Raw genomic sequence first — 16,935 nt, forward strand, 5'->3', positions numbered from 1 at the left:
AAACGATTGTGCATAATAATGTTTTTACGTGGAGCAGTCGAATGAAGAAAACAGCGATTTAGAAGAAAAAATTTGAAAAAGAAATTTATGTTTCGTTTATGTCTTTTTCTCCAATACAACATCGTATTTATACCTGCCAATAAAGAAAAGACAACCGCGACTGAAATTTTTTTCGGTAATAGTGTGCCATCTAGTGGCTAGTAGTCATTACGGTGCTAACATTTTTCCGGTGCGCCATATAGCTGCAAATTGCAGAAGCCAATTCAACCATATATGTTGGTTGAAAACAACGTGTTATTTCTCTAATTCAACTAAAAAATTAGTTGAATGGAAATGAAGTGTGCCTTAGCTAAGAAATGACACCACGTTTAATTGGTGAATTTAACTAAAAAAATAGCCATTTGAACAAATATTTTATTATTATTAAGGGAATGAGAATTAAAAAATCTAAATTAGCAAAAGTAAGATTTTTTTAGTTGGCTCAAAAAATAACTAACTAAAATCAGAAAATCAACTAATTTTTTCGCCAAAATGCTGAGTTCGGTCTTTCTGTGCATAACATAGGCTAACCCCTAAATGAAAATTATTAATGATGGTTTTAACACTGGCATGATGAATTCCAAACCGCTTCGCCAATTTTCGCATAGTCATAGTCATAGTCAATTCCTTTTCAATACGCGACATTTTGAAAACGCAGAATTTCAACCGCACAAACAAGTAAACAAACGAAAGCTGACAGCCAAACGCACAGCATGTTGTAATCTTAACATTAAAAATCGTCACAAATACATGCGTACAACACAAATGTATGTGGATAGGAATACAGTTGCAAGAACAAAATGTAAACATTGAAACTATTCAAATCACCTAGCAGAACAGAGTGGATTTATCTCATCTTCATACTCATTCTGGAGTTAACAAATTGCAATCATGAGAATATAATGATTGTGCCAAAGAAGATAGTTTACTATTTGCCTTCGTTTGGTTCTTGGCATTTTTCTTACATTACAAAGTAAAAGGGAAGCTGTTACATTGATGGATTAAGTATAGTAACATCACACGAAATCAGAACAATTTCTGTTGCGATGGCTTTTTGTATTAATTTTAATTTTTGAATATGAAACTCACATATTCAAAAAATACAAACCAACAAATTCTACATTTTCCATTTTGTCGACAACATCATCGTTTTCGGATAGGGAAGCAACCTCACGCAGAGAACAGTCAAGTGGCACTTGACGAGAGGGCTTGATGATAAATCGGCTATTTGCTCTGAAAAGATTTATCATGCAAATTTGAAGATATAATTTCATATATTGACGAAAATATTTTAGAACTTTACCTATTGATACCAAATTATTGAATCAAGTACAGTTTCTAAATTCCGTGGTATTGTTTTGAACCGGCACTTCTGGCAGTTCTTCCACTGTTTGAACTGATGAGTCCCGCACATACTCGCTACCCAAAACAAACTCTATCAACGTATTCCATCTATTTTTCTATTGATTTTCGCGAATGAGCTCTGCTTTCTTCTTCTTATATGCACGAGGCATTTCGAAAAGATTGCAATACTTGAACTGTTTGTTTATTTTTTGCATTCCATAGCGACAGTAAATAAGACAACATGGTTGCGGATAACTAGGAGGGGAAGCAGTATTTGAAATGGAAATTAGGCAAATGTTATCGTTTTTTTTTTTAAATTGAAATTTTAGATGGTGACGTACGAAAGTAGTTTTGATCCGTAATTTTAACTATATCAATGTGCGACTAATTAAAAATATTGCCATTTTTAGTGCATTTCAAAGTTTTTTCTCTAATTATGTATGGCATCACTGCCAATATAAAAGGGTGGTATTACCAATACTAAAGCAGGCCGCCAAACTTTTTATCGTGGATTTTCGGAAAATTTTCAAAACCAGAACTGTGAGTTATTCAAAGGTTTTATAATAAAATGTTTAGAGCAGATGATAAGTTCACCAGTGAAGAACAACTCAAAAGTGTTTCATAAAGCTTACTTATGTCACAGAGCTATGAACAGCATCTTGAGGAAATCTTGAGGTGAGTGAAAAATAATAACATTCTAAGAAGAAACCTTCTAATGAAGGTCCGAAAAAGTTTTGCACAAATCATTCTTCAGAGTTGATAGTTTATCATAAACATATTTCAATACGATGAGTGATTATGTCACCAAATTGCAGTAGCAATTCTACGCAACATATTTACCCCTACGCGTAGAAAAAATGTGTTTAATGGTTTGTTTACATCAAGAGCAGGGCAAAATAGCGGCAGGTGGAGTGGGAGGGTAGGCGGTTTCTTGGTTGCCATTTGTGGCTCGCTTCCATGGTCACCTTAACATGAATCACTTTAAGTCTTACACTTAAAAATACATGTATCAACTCTTGCATAAATACATCAGAATACTTGGAACATGTGTCATTTTTTACCCCGGAATATCAACTCATTTTTCTAAGCGTGTAGAAACCCTTATCTAAACCTGTAAGTGTTCCTAATTTAAATGTGACTAGAAGCAGGTTAGTCAATTTGACCTGCTGCCGTGCGTTGGCAAGTCAAAGTCTAACCGTTCAGAAAATTGGAAAAGTTCGGACTTATTTTTGATCATTTGAGTCGTTTCACTCCACAGTCCCCGTTCCGAAGAGTCATGTCAAGTGCACAACAACAACAACAACAACAACACTTGTCTGTTAATGTATTCAACAAAACAACCCGATACGTACTGTACCCGTTTGCCTGTGATATGATGGAAGTACGTACGGTGGCCGTTGAATTACGGTCCCCAGTCAGTCGCGGTCCAGTTTCTCGGTAGGGCGACGAAGGGTTCTTTGATAAAGACGTGTGAATTAATGACGCAAGCAGGAATGCATCGCCGTTCGCCGCTCCACTCTTCCGTGCATGATGTCGGCCATTACATTACAAAGTAGAGCATTCATCCGGACTTGGGACAACGGTGGCCACTGTGTCGTTGGCCAGGAGATCGGAGATCGGCAAAGCAAGCGTACTTCAGTTAGCGGGTGTTGAAAGTGTTGGGGTGAAAGGAAAAGGGGAGGGGAGATACCGCGCACATGCAACGCTGTCCCGATATTTGCTCACACTTATCAGGGATTCCATAAATTGGTGGACGCTGTTCTGTGAGATTCGTTCAGTGCAAAAGTATTTGTTATCGCGGTTCTTCATTCGGTTGTTATCGTCAGGTGTTATCATTTTTTTTTCTATCAGAACCACGAAAGGGTTAACCACAAGTACCTGGCCCGATTCGGGAACACGAACGTGGCTAAAGTGAACTACCCTTAATTTTTCAATGTCGTCGTCGTCGTAGCCGTTGTGGTTTCCATGCATTTTTCGCTGTTCAGTTATGTGCCAGAGTCGAGAGCATTCGAAAGTGTCAAGTGGCGAAGGTTTTTCATTGCTTTCCAGTGCTGAATTGTTCGACGGGTGATGGTTTTGAGAAATATTTAAATACCCACTTGGCAGTTGTGGTTTAGTTGTTAGTGAGGATCCACCGCGCAACGCTCTTTCGTTTGCTGTCAACATGAATTATTATCGATGACGTACGACTGTCAGCAGTACCGATGGAAAGTAGTAGGCTGCTTTGTGAGGAATGTAAACAGTGTGGTCTTTGTTTGTCTCGCTAACAGTCTGTCTGCCACTGAGGGCTGGTGATTAGGACAGTGGGCTGCAGATCTGATAAAATCGTTAAATTCGACGTGTCAAAAAAAAAACGCTGTGACAGACATTTTCGAACGTCTGAATTTGTTCCGAGTGGTTAATTAAGAAAACTTTTCCCCTATTCCGAACAATATTGAACTCGATAAACCGAACCCACTGTTGTTTCTGTTTCTACCGACGTCTCAAGGCACTGTGACGACAAACGGTTTCAGTGTGGTGAACCGCCTTTCTGTGCAAACTGTGTCTTCGCAGGCTGCGGAGAAAATTAGTTCCCGAAGAATAGTTTTCGCGCTGAATTAATAATTATATTATCACGTTGACAGTATCTCTAGTGAAAATACAGAACCAACTTCAGTAGTCAGTCGGGGCCACAGTCATGTTCTCCGTCAAGTTTAAAGTGAACGATGAACACCGCCGAAAGCGAAAGACCTCCGCTGGTGAATCGATCGTTGGCGGTGGTGGAGGCGGTAATCGCAAATCGTCCACCAACTCACTGGGAAGAAATGTACGTTCACCGACACCGTCGGTTGTGTCGACCAATTCTTCCAGCTTGAACAGTATTCTCGTCAACAGTGGCTCCAAAGGCCGAAAGAAACCCAAGGATGACAAGCGTCGGATACGGATAATAACCAACGTACAGGGAGGAGCACTCGGTGGTGGAAGGAGTGAAAAACAATACCGCGGTAAGATGATGATTGTGGACTGGACGGGGAGAGTGACGGGGATGGTGGTTGTGAGATTGAATCATACCCCCGATGAGTCCCGGTCGGGTTCAGATTGTTGTTTGCTTATTAAGTTACCAACATATTGATTTCGAAGAAGAAGTTGATTCACACGACAAGTGGTGTGGTTGAGGTAAGGAGAAGGCATGTTTAGGGTGAGTCAAGTGAATTTGATAAGAAAATATAAGTTTTGTGTTCAGGGAATGATGCGGTGCGAGTGTGGGAACTCGGTGTACAACGGTGAGTTGGTGCTTGGATATCGTGAAGCAGGGAATTGCAATATCAAGCGATAAGATAAAATTGTCCGGTGCATCGAAACTAAATCGTTTGTGTACCGTCGGTGAACAGAGCTGTTCACAGAAAATATATTGAGTTTGAAATTTGTGTTTACTTGCTTCCTGTTTTGTCGAGCGAATTGACCAATTGGGACGAAATTCTAGAAAACAATTCAAAGATTTCAAAGTTATTTTCATGGCATAAATCTTCACAGTAGGGATGGTACTCGGAAGGCAAAGTATCGATACCTAGGGTATCGAGATACCGAATTTTGGGGTATCGATATAAGGTATTCAAAGGCAATAAAGTACCTGTCGATACCTGCAAATATCAATTGATACTTGCGCAGTAATCATTTCGAAATAAAATAAAATTGTCGACTGTGGTGTTATTTTATGATAGAAAGATTAGAAAGGTTTTTCCATGAATTTGTTGTGCCACCAGTATACCAGTATAGTACATATTTCTTGCCATGATTATTTCACATTTCACTTATTTTCTCAAACATTTTCATGTCATAACCATTATGTCGATACACGGATACTACACTAAAAGCCAATTCCTATTGAATATTGAGGGGTTTTGTGGGTGTGTGCAAAAGCACATATTTTGTTTCTATTTATTCACGTTTCGCCTTCGAATCATCAGTGCTAAGATAACGGTTTAAATTGAACTGCTAGACGCGAGATGACAGTTCAATTTGAACTGATTTAAGCACTGATGAGCCGAAGTCGAAACGCGAAGATATAGAAACAATTCCGAAAAAAATTACGACGGGACCGGGGACGGACGAAACGGAAGCACCGCATGTACTGGTATGACGTGGACTAGCCGTCGTTGAAATTCGTTCTCGACAATATTGCGTCGTCCCACAGTTTTCTCTTATTGCACTTTCTTTCAGTGCACTTGTGGGACAAAGCGAGATTGTCGAGAACGAATTTCAACGACGGCTAGTCCACGTCAAACCAATCCATGCACTAGCCTAGCACTTCGTCGAAGCCGAAGAATAAAAATGTTCCATTCGGGACGGGTATAGCGTGACGGGTATAGTTAAATCTCACGCAGCCTACCCGCGCTTGATTCCTAACCCCGCACATAGGCTTAGAAATTTTTTCTGGTCAATACCTCTATAATTGAAAAAAAAATGAGAATTAACTTTAATCTGTTGCGATACTGTAAAACCTAAGACCAAAAGTATCGCTCTGATGTGATATCGTTACCAAAAGTACCCGATTCTTGAAAGAAAGTATCGATACCTCAAAGTATCGACTCGGTATCGGACATCCCTACTTCACAGTTCGAAAAACTCTTGTGATTTTACATCTTATAAGATGCACATAAATGGAGTGTCGTATTTCACACAAACTTCTATTCAAGAACATGTAAAATTGTGTGATTGGAAAATTACGTGGTTTTGAAATCGAGTGATATAAAATACAGAAGTGCGATAGCAACAGCGTGACTTGAACCGAGAAACATTAGATCACAAAGCACGCCAGTTAATCGATTGAGCCACAGAAACGGCAGCGGCACTTGGTAACCGAGTACAAACTACACTCGGAGCCTGTTAAATTCTGCACGAATGGAATATGGCGTCATTTGACAACTTAACTAGTTATGAATTGCATCGTTTATAGCAATATGTCAAATGTAAAATTCATATTTTTTTTTAGTGTAATACCATTTGACGATTATCAATAACAGAACAGATTCATGATTTCATTGGTTCGTGATTTCCTTGTGATTGCAGCCTTTTACAGAAGGTGTCATCAGTAATTTTATACCGAAAACGTCAGAAATTCGCTCCCATATTTCTCTAACTGTTTTTCATTTTTCCATATGAAGAAAGGTTAAACCGACGCCTATGATTGACATCTAAGAACTTATGAGGTGAAACATAATAGTGAATCAAAGTGTCTCCTAAAGAAAGGCTATGTAATCACTGCCTGAACCGATTTTTGAACCATATATCAGAGGTCTAAAAAATCAATTGACACAAAACGGTTACAAATTCAATATTCAAAATATTGTCCATCACTAGTCACTACTTTTCCTATCTTGTTGGCAGTTCAAGTTCCACGAATCGATCGATTTTTTTTGTCTTCATCACAATGCTGGAGAAGTGCTGGTCAGTCAGGCCACACTGCATCGACCGGAACGAATAATAATCGGACGGAGCAATGTTTTGACTATATGGCGAGTGGGGTAGGGATTCCCATTTGAGCATCTCAAAGTATCGGTTTACCGGTTGTGCAACATATGGACGAGCGTGGCTTGTTGCAAAATTATTTTGACTTGTTCGCAACAAAATCTGGACACCCCAAAATACGTATATAACTGGAATAACTTATCTCTGAAACTCTGTCCATTAGGGTGCCAATTTTGTTGGGGTTCTCCTCTAATTTCGTGAAGCGGTAGTGCACAAAAGTTTAAGCACCTCAAAAAAGTTTCTATGCACAATTTGAGCTAAATTGGATATGGGTAAGTTGATTTTTCGTCTTAAAATATCACCATAGGGAGAGGTACATGAAATTTCCGAAATCGTTTTTTTTTTGCCAGATCTAATTTTATCCCGAAAAATTTTTTTTAAAGAAATCGTTTATGAGACTGACATAAAAACAAATTTAGATTCTCAAAATTTCTAAAAAGTCCCACAGTCAATTTTTATCAATTTTTTTTTTTGAAATGACGCTAGATCTGGAGGTAATTCTGACAAATTTAGCTCCAAATGTTTTTTTCGAGATGACACTAAACCACGACGTTGCATGCAATTCCGAGACATTTGGTATAAAAAAGGCGGGTGGGTAATGTCAGAGACATAACTGGATGTCGTGAATACGAAAACAACTGACATGAGCCTTAACACTTCCGAATATCAACGGCTATAAAAATAGCCGCATACAGAATATTAATGTCGATTATTTCATTTCGGATTTGCATTTCATTGAAAGAGACTATCAGGTTGTTGTACGGGATTCATTCCTGCCATTCAGAAGGACTAAATTGTGGAACTCACTACGATATTAAACACTGTTCGGAACATTTTCCTTGAACGAATTGTTGTACAGCAGCAGATATTTTGTTCTCTTCCTCAGAACGCGTTCTGATTGGCTGGTGTTGACATGGGTCAAATGAGACAGGTTTTTCGTTAGTGTACTATTGAAATACTTCAATGCTTTTGCTATACACGTTTAAGTTGAAAAATTTCGATTCTATTGGTAGTTAGATTATATAAATCCTTTCACAGATCACTGAGCTATGAGCTTTAAAAATACGAGAAAGGCAAACGCGCCTTATGAATTATCCTCTTTGATATTCGTTTATACCAAACATTTCAGAAAAGTTTAATTTTGAATTATTTGAGACTATGTCACAAAACTGAAAATTTTATCATAAAATTGTGATCATATTTCCGATGGCATGTAGCAAAAATTATGTTGATTCTTTAGATACAACAATCACGATAAGATATTCGCGATCAAAAACGGATGATGATTTATCAAGATAAAAAATGTTCAAAATCCGCTTACCCATATCCGATTTAGCTCAAGTTTTGCATTGGGACTTTTTTTGAGATGCTCAAACTTTTATGCACAACCGCTTTACGAAATTAGAGATGAACCCAAAATATTGGCACCTTACTGCCCATTGTATTAAATCAATTTTTGGTGACACTACAAGCTTTTAGATCGAAGTTAGCGTCGAAAAAAGAGCAAGTGCAAAAAGCAATTGTGACGCTCCCTCGCTAGTTTAGTCTGTTTTGGCTTCTTGTCTCTACGGGCTACGCGAAAGAGGCGAATCTAATCTAACTGGGCTCTCGTGAAGAGAGAACTCTCCCAATATATACAACAAGGGAATTTCGAAAACTAATGCAGCTAAATCGGCTGCAAAGAAGTCTGCACAGACTCACTCTAATGTCTGGATTAAACTCAATTGTTCGTAATTTCTTCATGCAAGTGGACGTCACCTCCGAATCACCGTCAGCAGACAGACGGCCAACTTAGCCACGGCTTTCAGCGAAACTATCCGCACTCGAATCCAACTAATTCATTTGAAGCCAGCATTGAGGAAAAACGGTCAGAATATGAGGGCACGAATCCATGATTTTTCATCACGACAACGCTCAGCCACAAGCCGCGATTTTGGTCAAAAACTGCAAGCATGATAGATAATAAAGGATGACAAATTCTATCTTGCCCATCTTATAGCCGAGACTTGTCATCATCCGGATTTGGAAATTTAATAGTATAAATGTCGTCTACCAAATATAATAAAAATATGGCCATTTCATTATTTGGCATGTGTTTTATGTAAATTTCAAACCAGCAAGCTTAAACTCAAATATTATATTGTTCACATTTTTAAAAATACGAAACCGGAGCATTTTTACGCTGTTAAAAATTGTTTCTTTCCTTAAACACGTTTATTTTATAACACTGTTGTATCAAACGATTTGCTATTATAAATTACATTAAAGAAAAAGAAACATTTATTTTGTACATGATCTTATAACTATTACAGGTATGTTTGTATCAGTTCATTACTTGAAAAAATCATTCTCCCCAATCGAACCCCGGTCTCCCGGGTGACAGGCGGGGATACTTACCACTATACTATCGAGGAAGCGTAAATAAAAGTTATTTATTTATTAGTTGAAAATCCAGAGTGTCACCAAAATCGGAAGTGTGCAAAGATATTACTTCAAAAATCAAATAAATTGAAAATCAATAGAATCATCCTAGCTTCGCGTCAATATGTAAGTTAAAAGGTTGAATTTTAGGGAATATTTGTGTTCAGTCCAAACAAGCTCACTCAAATATGGTATTATGATATAAATTCCCTTCTGGGGCTGTAGTCTTTCTAATTACTATCTATTCTGTGATTACATTTAGGCTGCGTAACGCAAACCAATTTTTATTTTCTCATTTTGCTACTACCGCGGAAGGCAGTCAATAGGTAATCGTTTTTTTTACCGAAACTTAACCATAGACTGACGGGGCGGCATGTGGTAGGAACGTGATAGCTCATTGTTTCTCTGACCACTTTTGACGCGTAGCACAAAACGGTCCTGTAGATGATATTAATGAAAACAGGGTAACCATTTACAAGAGTTGGAACGCCGATGAATAAATCACTGCACTCAATGAGGTCATTTTAAGCTACCCTCAAACAACTGAAGGTCGGTTGAAAATTTCTACTTTCTTCCAGTGGCGCTATTATTGTTAGCAAATAAATATATTTTCCTTGTAACATAAATAGCAAATGGCACACACACACTTGCACGGAACCGGTGGAGACAAAGGCCCATTACTTCACATTCCGCCATGTTTGCCTCCAGCAGCGGTCGGTCGGATTGGAGTAGAAACTCAAATATTTTGACTCAATCGTTTGTTATTGTTTCTACGGATGTCGAACGAGACACGTGAACAACCGAACTCAGTACTCGAATCGAATGCGTAAATATTTTCAACCATTCGTCACGCAATTTGCGCTGCTAAATCGTTCCCAGGGGGGCTGGGGCGGGGGCAAACAATGAACGATGAAGGGAAAGGGTGTCAAATTTGAAAATTGAAATCAATTTACATAAATCGGTGCTTCGGGCAATGGTTGCAATCGTTGTTGTTTTGCTGGACACGTTATTTAAAATATTAATTGACACTCTGGCTTCGAAGCAGCCGCTCGTTCGCCCACACACTGTCGGGGTAGGAGTGTAAACTTGGGCGGACAAATTTGTTTATGTTATTATCCAAAAACGGTTTATCCACGCTTCATGGCCGCTCACGATGATGAGTTTGTTGATGGGGTAATTCAAGTACCGATGGTTGGAAAAACCTGTTTTATTAATTTTACCTTGACGGTTTTGCTCTTGCGTCATCAGTTGATATTGAACTGTTAAGTAGCAGTAGTAGTTTAAATTGAACTGCTAAACTCTAATGAGTTGAAGTCGAAGCGCTAAGGAAAAATTGAAATAGTTTCACAGAAAACATTATTCATTCCATTTCCAGAAGACCGTAAAATTTTGAACGGTAAAAAAACGTACGTCAGTTTAAACATATTTCACCCGACTTCTAGTATAAACAAACCGCTTAACAACAGCGCACGAAAACATCCGACCAATCGCTCGCGATTGGGGTGCAGATGCTGCAACGCAAACAATCTCCGAAAATTATTGCCCGAGCCAATCTTTAAATACTCCCACATTGTTCAGTGAAGTGGATTATTTGTTCTATTCCGAGTTATAACATACATGTTGCTGCTGCCTGTCCCTCTCTTCCCTCCCACTAGGCTGCCGCATCCGTCGTTCGCTACTTCCAAAGATTGCTTCCTAAATCAACATGCACAACGGGGCGGGTAGCAACCCGGTACACATGAAAAGAACCTGTTGCCTTGGACGGCCGGTTAACCATGGCGACCTATCCCACGTCTCTTTCGTCTACGGTTCCGCCACCTGTTGGGGGCTTAGAGGGTTAGAGGGAGGAGTGTTTAGAAACCTATAAATTAGTGTGATGAGCTGTTGGTTGAGCTCCCAGGACTCCTCCCTTTATGATCCCACTTACAGAGCATCCACCTCTCTGGCTGGTGTCTGTGATTTCCAGGAAAACCGAATGGACTAACGGTGAGCGGTGTGCTTTTTGTCGTCATGTTCGGAAACAATGGCGGTGGCTGGCTGCTTGCGTCTATCGTCAGATTTTATTTATGAACGAACAAAAACAAACACCACTGCTGACAACCATGAGCTGATTTCACTTGTTCCAGGCGAAATTTTGAGCCATACGAGAGCGTTTGCAGGTGTTTACGATGCAATTTTCATGCACAAACTAGAGATGGGCGGTTCGGATGAACTTTCCAGCTCCATCACCGTTCGGATCGGACTTGACTTTGACATCGCCTTTTTTTTATTGATACAGTGGAGTATTTTAATCAGTGGAAACCGGATCTCAACAAAACTAACACGACACTGTGTCTGAAAATTGACAAACTGAACAACGAAAACCGAAAAAACCTTGTGATTTTACATCTTATAAAGATGCACATAAATGGAGCGTCGCTTTTCACACAAATTTACGTGCATGAATATGTTATATTTTGTGATTGGAAAATTCGATATTCAACCGAAGCTTCATGAATCTATAATGACAGAAAACGATTCACAATGATTTTTACCTCTTGGTGCTCGAATCTATAGTAGTTCTGGTTTCCAAAGAGCTTTTGGGGTGTAATTACTACGATTTACCATATTTTAGACACTGTTTACAGCCAAACGTCACAGATTTTCATAATATCGATGAAAGAATGAGAATTGAAATTCTAGTAATTCGTTAGTTTGGTTTCATCTTGTCGAAGGGGAACGAGTGACGTTTGCGTTGATACTCTCTTTTGTTGCAGTGAGAGAAGCGAAAATTCTTCCTGGATGCGATCATTTACGAATGAGACGTGAAAATGCGAATTTAAGGCTGTGGGATTGAGTTCTTTCGGTGAGAATGTGTGTTAATTTTAAGTTCTGCTCATCACACTATAATTTCGGATCTGGAAAAAAATTCGGGTGTTTGTTTTTGAAGGCAGTTTCGAAGAGATTTTACGTTCTTTGAATCTTTGTTCTGAATGATGGTTTGAAGTGTTTAACTTTCATCACCATATTCATTCCGGAACTAAAAGTCGGAATTTATTTAAACTACTTTTTAAAGGCCTTTCATTCGAATCTAGGTTTGTGGAAATCGGGCAAGTCGTCCATGAGAAAACGAAGTGAGTTCTTTTTTAAAGTTCTTTACAAAAACAATCCGATACTTTCGGAACCGGTATAACTAAAGAGTTTGTTGAACCAATTTATAAAAAGCTGCTCTTTACGTGGTCCTTCCTGAAAAAAAAACACGTATGGAATTGAAATGTTTTCCCTAATCTGTCTATAATTTCGGAACCGGAAGTCATATTCAAATAATATTTTGTGTGGGACTACAAGACCTTTTATTTGAATCTAAATTTGTGGGAATCAAATTTGTGGAATGTTTAAAATATAGAAATATTTCACATTCGAGGATAAAATTTACGTTTTCGACTACAACTCTTGATCGACCCGATAAATTTGGATGAATGTTTCTTCAAAGTACACGGTTTTTGGAGCATTTGTACAGCTTCGAGTCCATCGTCTTATTTGTCACGAACACTTTGGTATTTTCTCCGCAGCTGCATATCCCTTGCCAAATCATCCGTTTTTTGGCAAATTTATCCATGAAAGTCAACGTCAACTTCACAGGAAAATCTCCTCCTACCCGATCAGATGGTAATAACAGAATTATAAAAACTGGAGTAATTTATTTCAGAAATATTCTGTAACAAATTTTGAAATATTTTTGGCTGGTAAGCTGTTAAAAATCATAACAAAAAAGACTCTAGCGGGAACAAAATCGTAACAGATTTTGAAACGTTTGTATCACAACTATTATTGAATTTGATATAACTACAGAGGTCCGAAAGCACTGTGTGTGATAAAAATCACATTCTTAAAGCAAAATTTGTACGACAGGCTTACAAAGCGAAATTGGACAAAAAAACGTTCATCTAGTGCTGGATCCGACAGGATTCCATCGATGGTGATAAGAAATTGTTCCAACAGTTTGTTAGTTCCACTATCCAACACTTTCAATTGTTCTTTGCATTCTGGAATTTTTCCTAAAATATGGAAGAAATCTTATGTGAACAAGGGTATAGTATCCAACTACCGTGGTGTTGCTGCTTTGTGCGCTGTATCGAAGCTGTTTGAAATTATAGGATTTTATAACTCATAGGTGCTCTGGCTACATATCTGAGACTCAGTATGGATTCATGCCAAAGCGTTCAACTACCACAAAGTTAGGAACCTATACCTCCTTCATCATACGTTCTTTACAAGCACGGAGTTCCTCAAGGAAGACCTTGGACCGTTTATAATTTTATTGTATCTCAACGATCTAAATTTTTCGATCAAGTGTACGAAACTATCGTTCGCCGATGACTTTAAAATATTTTATATAGTCAAATCTGCAGCTGACTCAGAGTTCCTACAAGAACAGTTGGATAATTTAACTAATTAGTGTAACATCAAAAATGGTTATAATTTCACTCTCTTTTAGTCGCAAAATGTCTATTCAAGTTCGAATATAATATTTAACAAACTGTTCTCGAACGAGCATCGTCTGGTAACGACCTGGGTGTTCTTCTGGAATCTAAGTTAAATTTTAGGGAGCCCATAGAGTTTACTATCTCCAATATTTCTCTGAGTTATTAGGATTTATTTTCCGCGTTACTAAAAAAAATCTCTGATGTACATTGCTTGTAAGCTCTGTATTGCGCATTATTTCGCTCAACTCTCGAATATGCTGCTGTTATCTTGTCACCTTATTACCAAAACGATATCCAACGCATTGAAGTGATTCAAAGCCCAATTCGCTCTCCGACGTCTTCCATGAAGATATCTTTCAAACTTACCGAGTTACCATGACCGCTATAAACTGTTTGGGCTCAATATATTATCTGTCCGTCGCAATATTTGTATTAAGGTGAAATGTAGCGGAATGCGAAAATCGCGTTTTTGATCAATTATTCAAAAACTAGACCGATTTTCGAAAAACCAAAAACACTTAAGTTTTCGAAATCGAATTTATTATAACTAAGTATTCTTAGAATTTTGAAATTTTGCTTTGCCGAGCCGTAATTGGTTTTTGAAATGTATAAACGGTCACTGTTCCGTCCCACGGGGATGATTTTAGAACTGAAAAGTAGTGTTTGTAACAGAATTTCACAAAGAATCTGAAAATGCAACTCAAAATTTTAAAATTTTAGCTAAAACAACCCAAAATTGAAAAAGTTTACATAAACTTTTCTGCATTATTTTTATTGCTTGCGCGCTGCTGTTTCGTATTGAGGTGGTGTGAGAAATGCACGGTGGACTCGGTGGCATTATATCTTGAGCAAAAATTACATATCAAATAATGACGCGAATTTATGCAGTATTGGGTTTTGTGTTGAAATAAAAACGAGTTGAATACAATAAAATGAGTATTGTAAGAAATCGTTTATTTTCTAGGTAGCTGTCATTTATAATGATAATAATGTCCAACTCTGTTGAGTTCAATGCATTGATGTTGCTGAAGCAATAATGCTTGGCTGTGTAATATCGTAAAACAGGTATTATTTTAGATTGTAGCAATTTTTATATCAAAACTAAAACTTCAACATTGACAAGCTACTGAATGAAATGACTACAAGCCAAGTATTATCGTTCATTAACCTGATATACAAACAAAGTGATAAACATTGAGGGTTAGTTTCGAGCCAGTCAGCATGAAAAGCTTATTGGAATTCACGCTTGATTTTGCTTTCAAAATCGATTGAATAATAAGGAACTACGAAATAACTTTATATTCAATTTCGTGCCCCAAATATGTGCTTGAGAAAAAATTCACTAAATAATTTTAACTGCATGGTATGATGAACTATTAGTTACAATTGGAATGTATTCCAATAATGTAATCTAAGAAATTATTAAACTATTGATGATTTCTGGCACCGGAGGCCAGAGGCTGTTTGGTCTTCGGTTCGTTATCGTTGAAACAGACATTTCTATACTCATCATGCTATATAATTCCGAAAGTCGCTTATGAAAACAAGTTAATGGTGAATACTTTTACGTAAATTCTATATTCAAAAATCTATTACGTCCAGTCTTTTTTACAAGTCAATATAACGAGAGGTAAACCCACTGCGCTCAATCATTGAAAAAAGTTCTTGTTTCTATGTGTCCGTTTTTCTTGGTACGCTTTGTGCGACGGTTCGTTCAACTGAAGCGGATAAATTTTTGCGCGCATTTTATGACGCTACATTTCACCTTAAGGCTAGTTTTGTGGAGCTATTGTTACAGTTAGATATTCGACGTCGTAATCTTCGATCATATTTATCTCCCTAAGTTAGAACAGACCCTGTCAGCTTGGAGCGAAATCAATCTTCAGTTCAACAACGCCATCGCACGGCATCACATTTAACATATAATGTCAAATGTATGAGTGCGTAGTGTTGCTATTTTGGCGCGCATGAATTTGACATTTCTATTCCCTACTTCTATGTGCGACATTCAATGCGGACTCACCTGAGGGCGCCATGCTCGCAAAAAAGGATGTTGCCAATTATTTATTCGGAAAATGTGAGAGCTAGATATCTTGTTAATATGATGTCTTTGGTTAGAACTACTTATGAATATAACGAGCCCATTGTTGGCATATACCGCAAATTTAACAAATGTTTCAATTCTTTCGACTTTAATTAATCACGTACTGTTATCAAGAAATCGTTCCTCATGTTATTGTCTCATTAGATTTAGTTATTATAGAAGTACTAGATTTAAGGAAATGTATCATTTGGATGATTGTAATCTGCTGATGCAAGAGATGAAGAAGTTTTATGTCTGCTGGAGAGCAAGTTTGATAGAAACTTATTCCAGTGTGCTAACTTTAACCTGCTCCAAATAAAAGAATAAACGATGAGGAGGAAAAGAAAGACATTCAGAGTAAAATCTGACAGCAAAAGAAGGCACGGTCTCAGAAAACATAAGCTAATCAGAAGGCGATAAATAATTGAAACTGAAATTAAAAAGAGTAAATCAGATCATCACGATGTGGTCTACCTTAAAATTCTTCTTACCGAGAAGAAAAAGCTTGCCAAGTAAGAAGATGTTGAAGCAAAAAAATTGTCTTCGCTGAAATCTGTTTAACTTATTTCAAAATCACAATTGTAAGCAATTTATTTGATTTGCATCCACTTGTTAGTATTATCACAAAATCATGATAACGGTTCTATTCTATAAAAGCATACTTTTTGCCTTTGTCATATAGAAAGGTTATGCAAAAAATTGACAAGTGAAACCAGTGTCCTATACTATTCGACACAGCTCATTGAGCTGAGTAATGTCTGTGTGTGAATGTATTTATGAGTGTGTATGTGTGTGAGTACGCAATCGTTCTTGTTTGAAGCGAAACAGCGGCTTTGCGAGCGTCCCGCAACACAACTGCTCACAGTGCCGGTTGATTCCAAATTGAATCAATTTAGGGTTAGGAGCTTTCTTTTTCGTTTATAGCTTTTTCACGAATGAGTGGTCCCAACGATCACAAATATAGCAACATATAGAGTTTTGAAGTCGTATTTCAGTGAAAGAAACTATCAAAATGCTGTACGTGATTCATTCCAGAAGAGCTATATTGAAGAATTCTCTGCGATATTAAACGCT

The 16,935-nt window shown here is 37.8% G+C and overlaps 1 protein-coding gene across 15 annotated transcripts in view; it reads left to right on the top strand.

The window, feature by feature from the left end:
- LOC131425934 (protein lap4) overlaps nucleotides 1–16,935 on the top strand; it is a 134,229-nt gene that overhangs the window by 70,674 nt on the left and 46,620 nt on the right. Inside the window, exon 1 of one of the 15 annotated variants that reach the window (XM_058588255.1) lies at nucleotides 3,223–4,367. The exons of the other annotated variants lie outside the window; for them this stretch is intronic. Coding sequence (XP_058444238.1) covers nucleotides 4,061–4,367 — 307 coding nt within the window. The 5' untranslated portion in view covers nucleotides 3,223–4,060. Of the gene's footprint in view, nucleotides 1–3,222; nucleotides 4,368–16,935 lie in introns of those variants that run through there. 15 annotated transcript variants of the gene reach the window in all.

The sequence above is a fragment of the Malaya genurostris genome, chromosome 1 (genome assembly GCF_030247185.1).
Source record: "Malaya genurostris strain Urasoe2022 chromosome 1, Malgen_1.1, whole genome shotgun sequence".
Taxonomy (NCBI): Eukaryota; Metazoa; Arthropoda; class Insecta; order Diptera; family Culicidae; genus Malaya; species Malaya genurostris.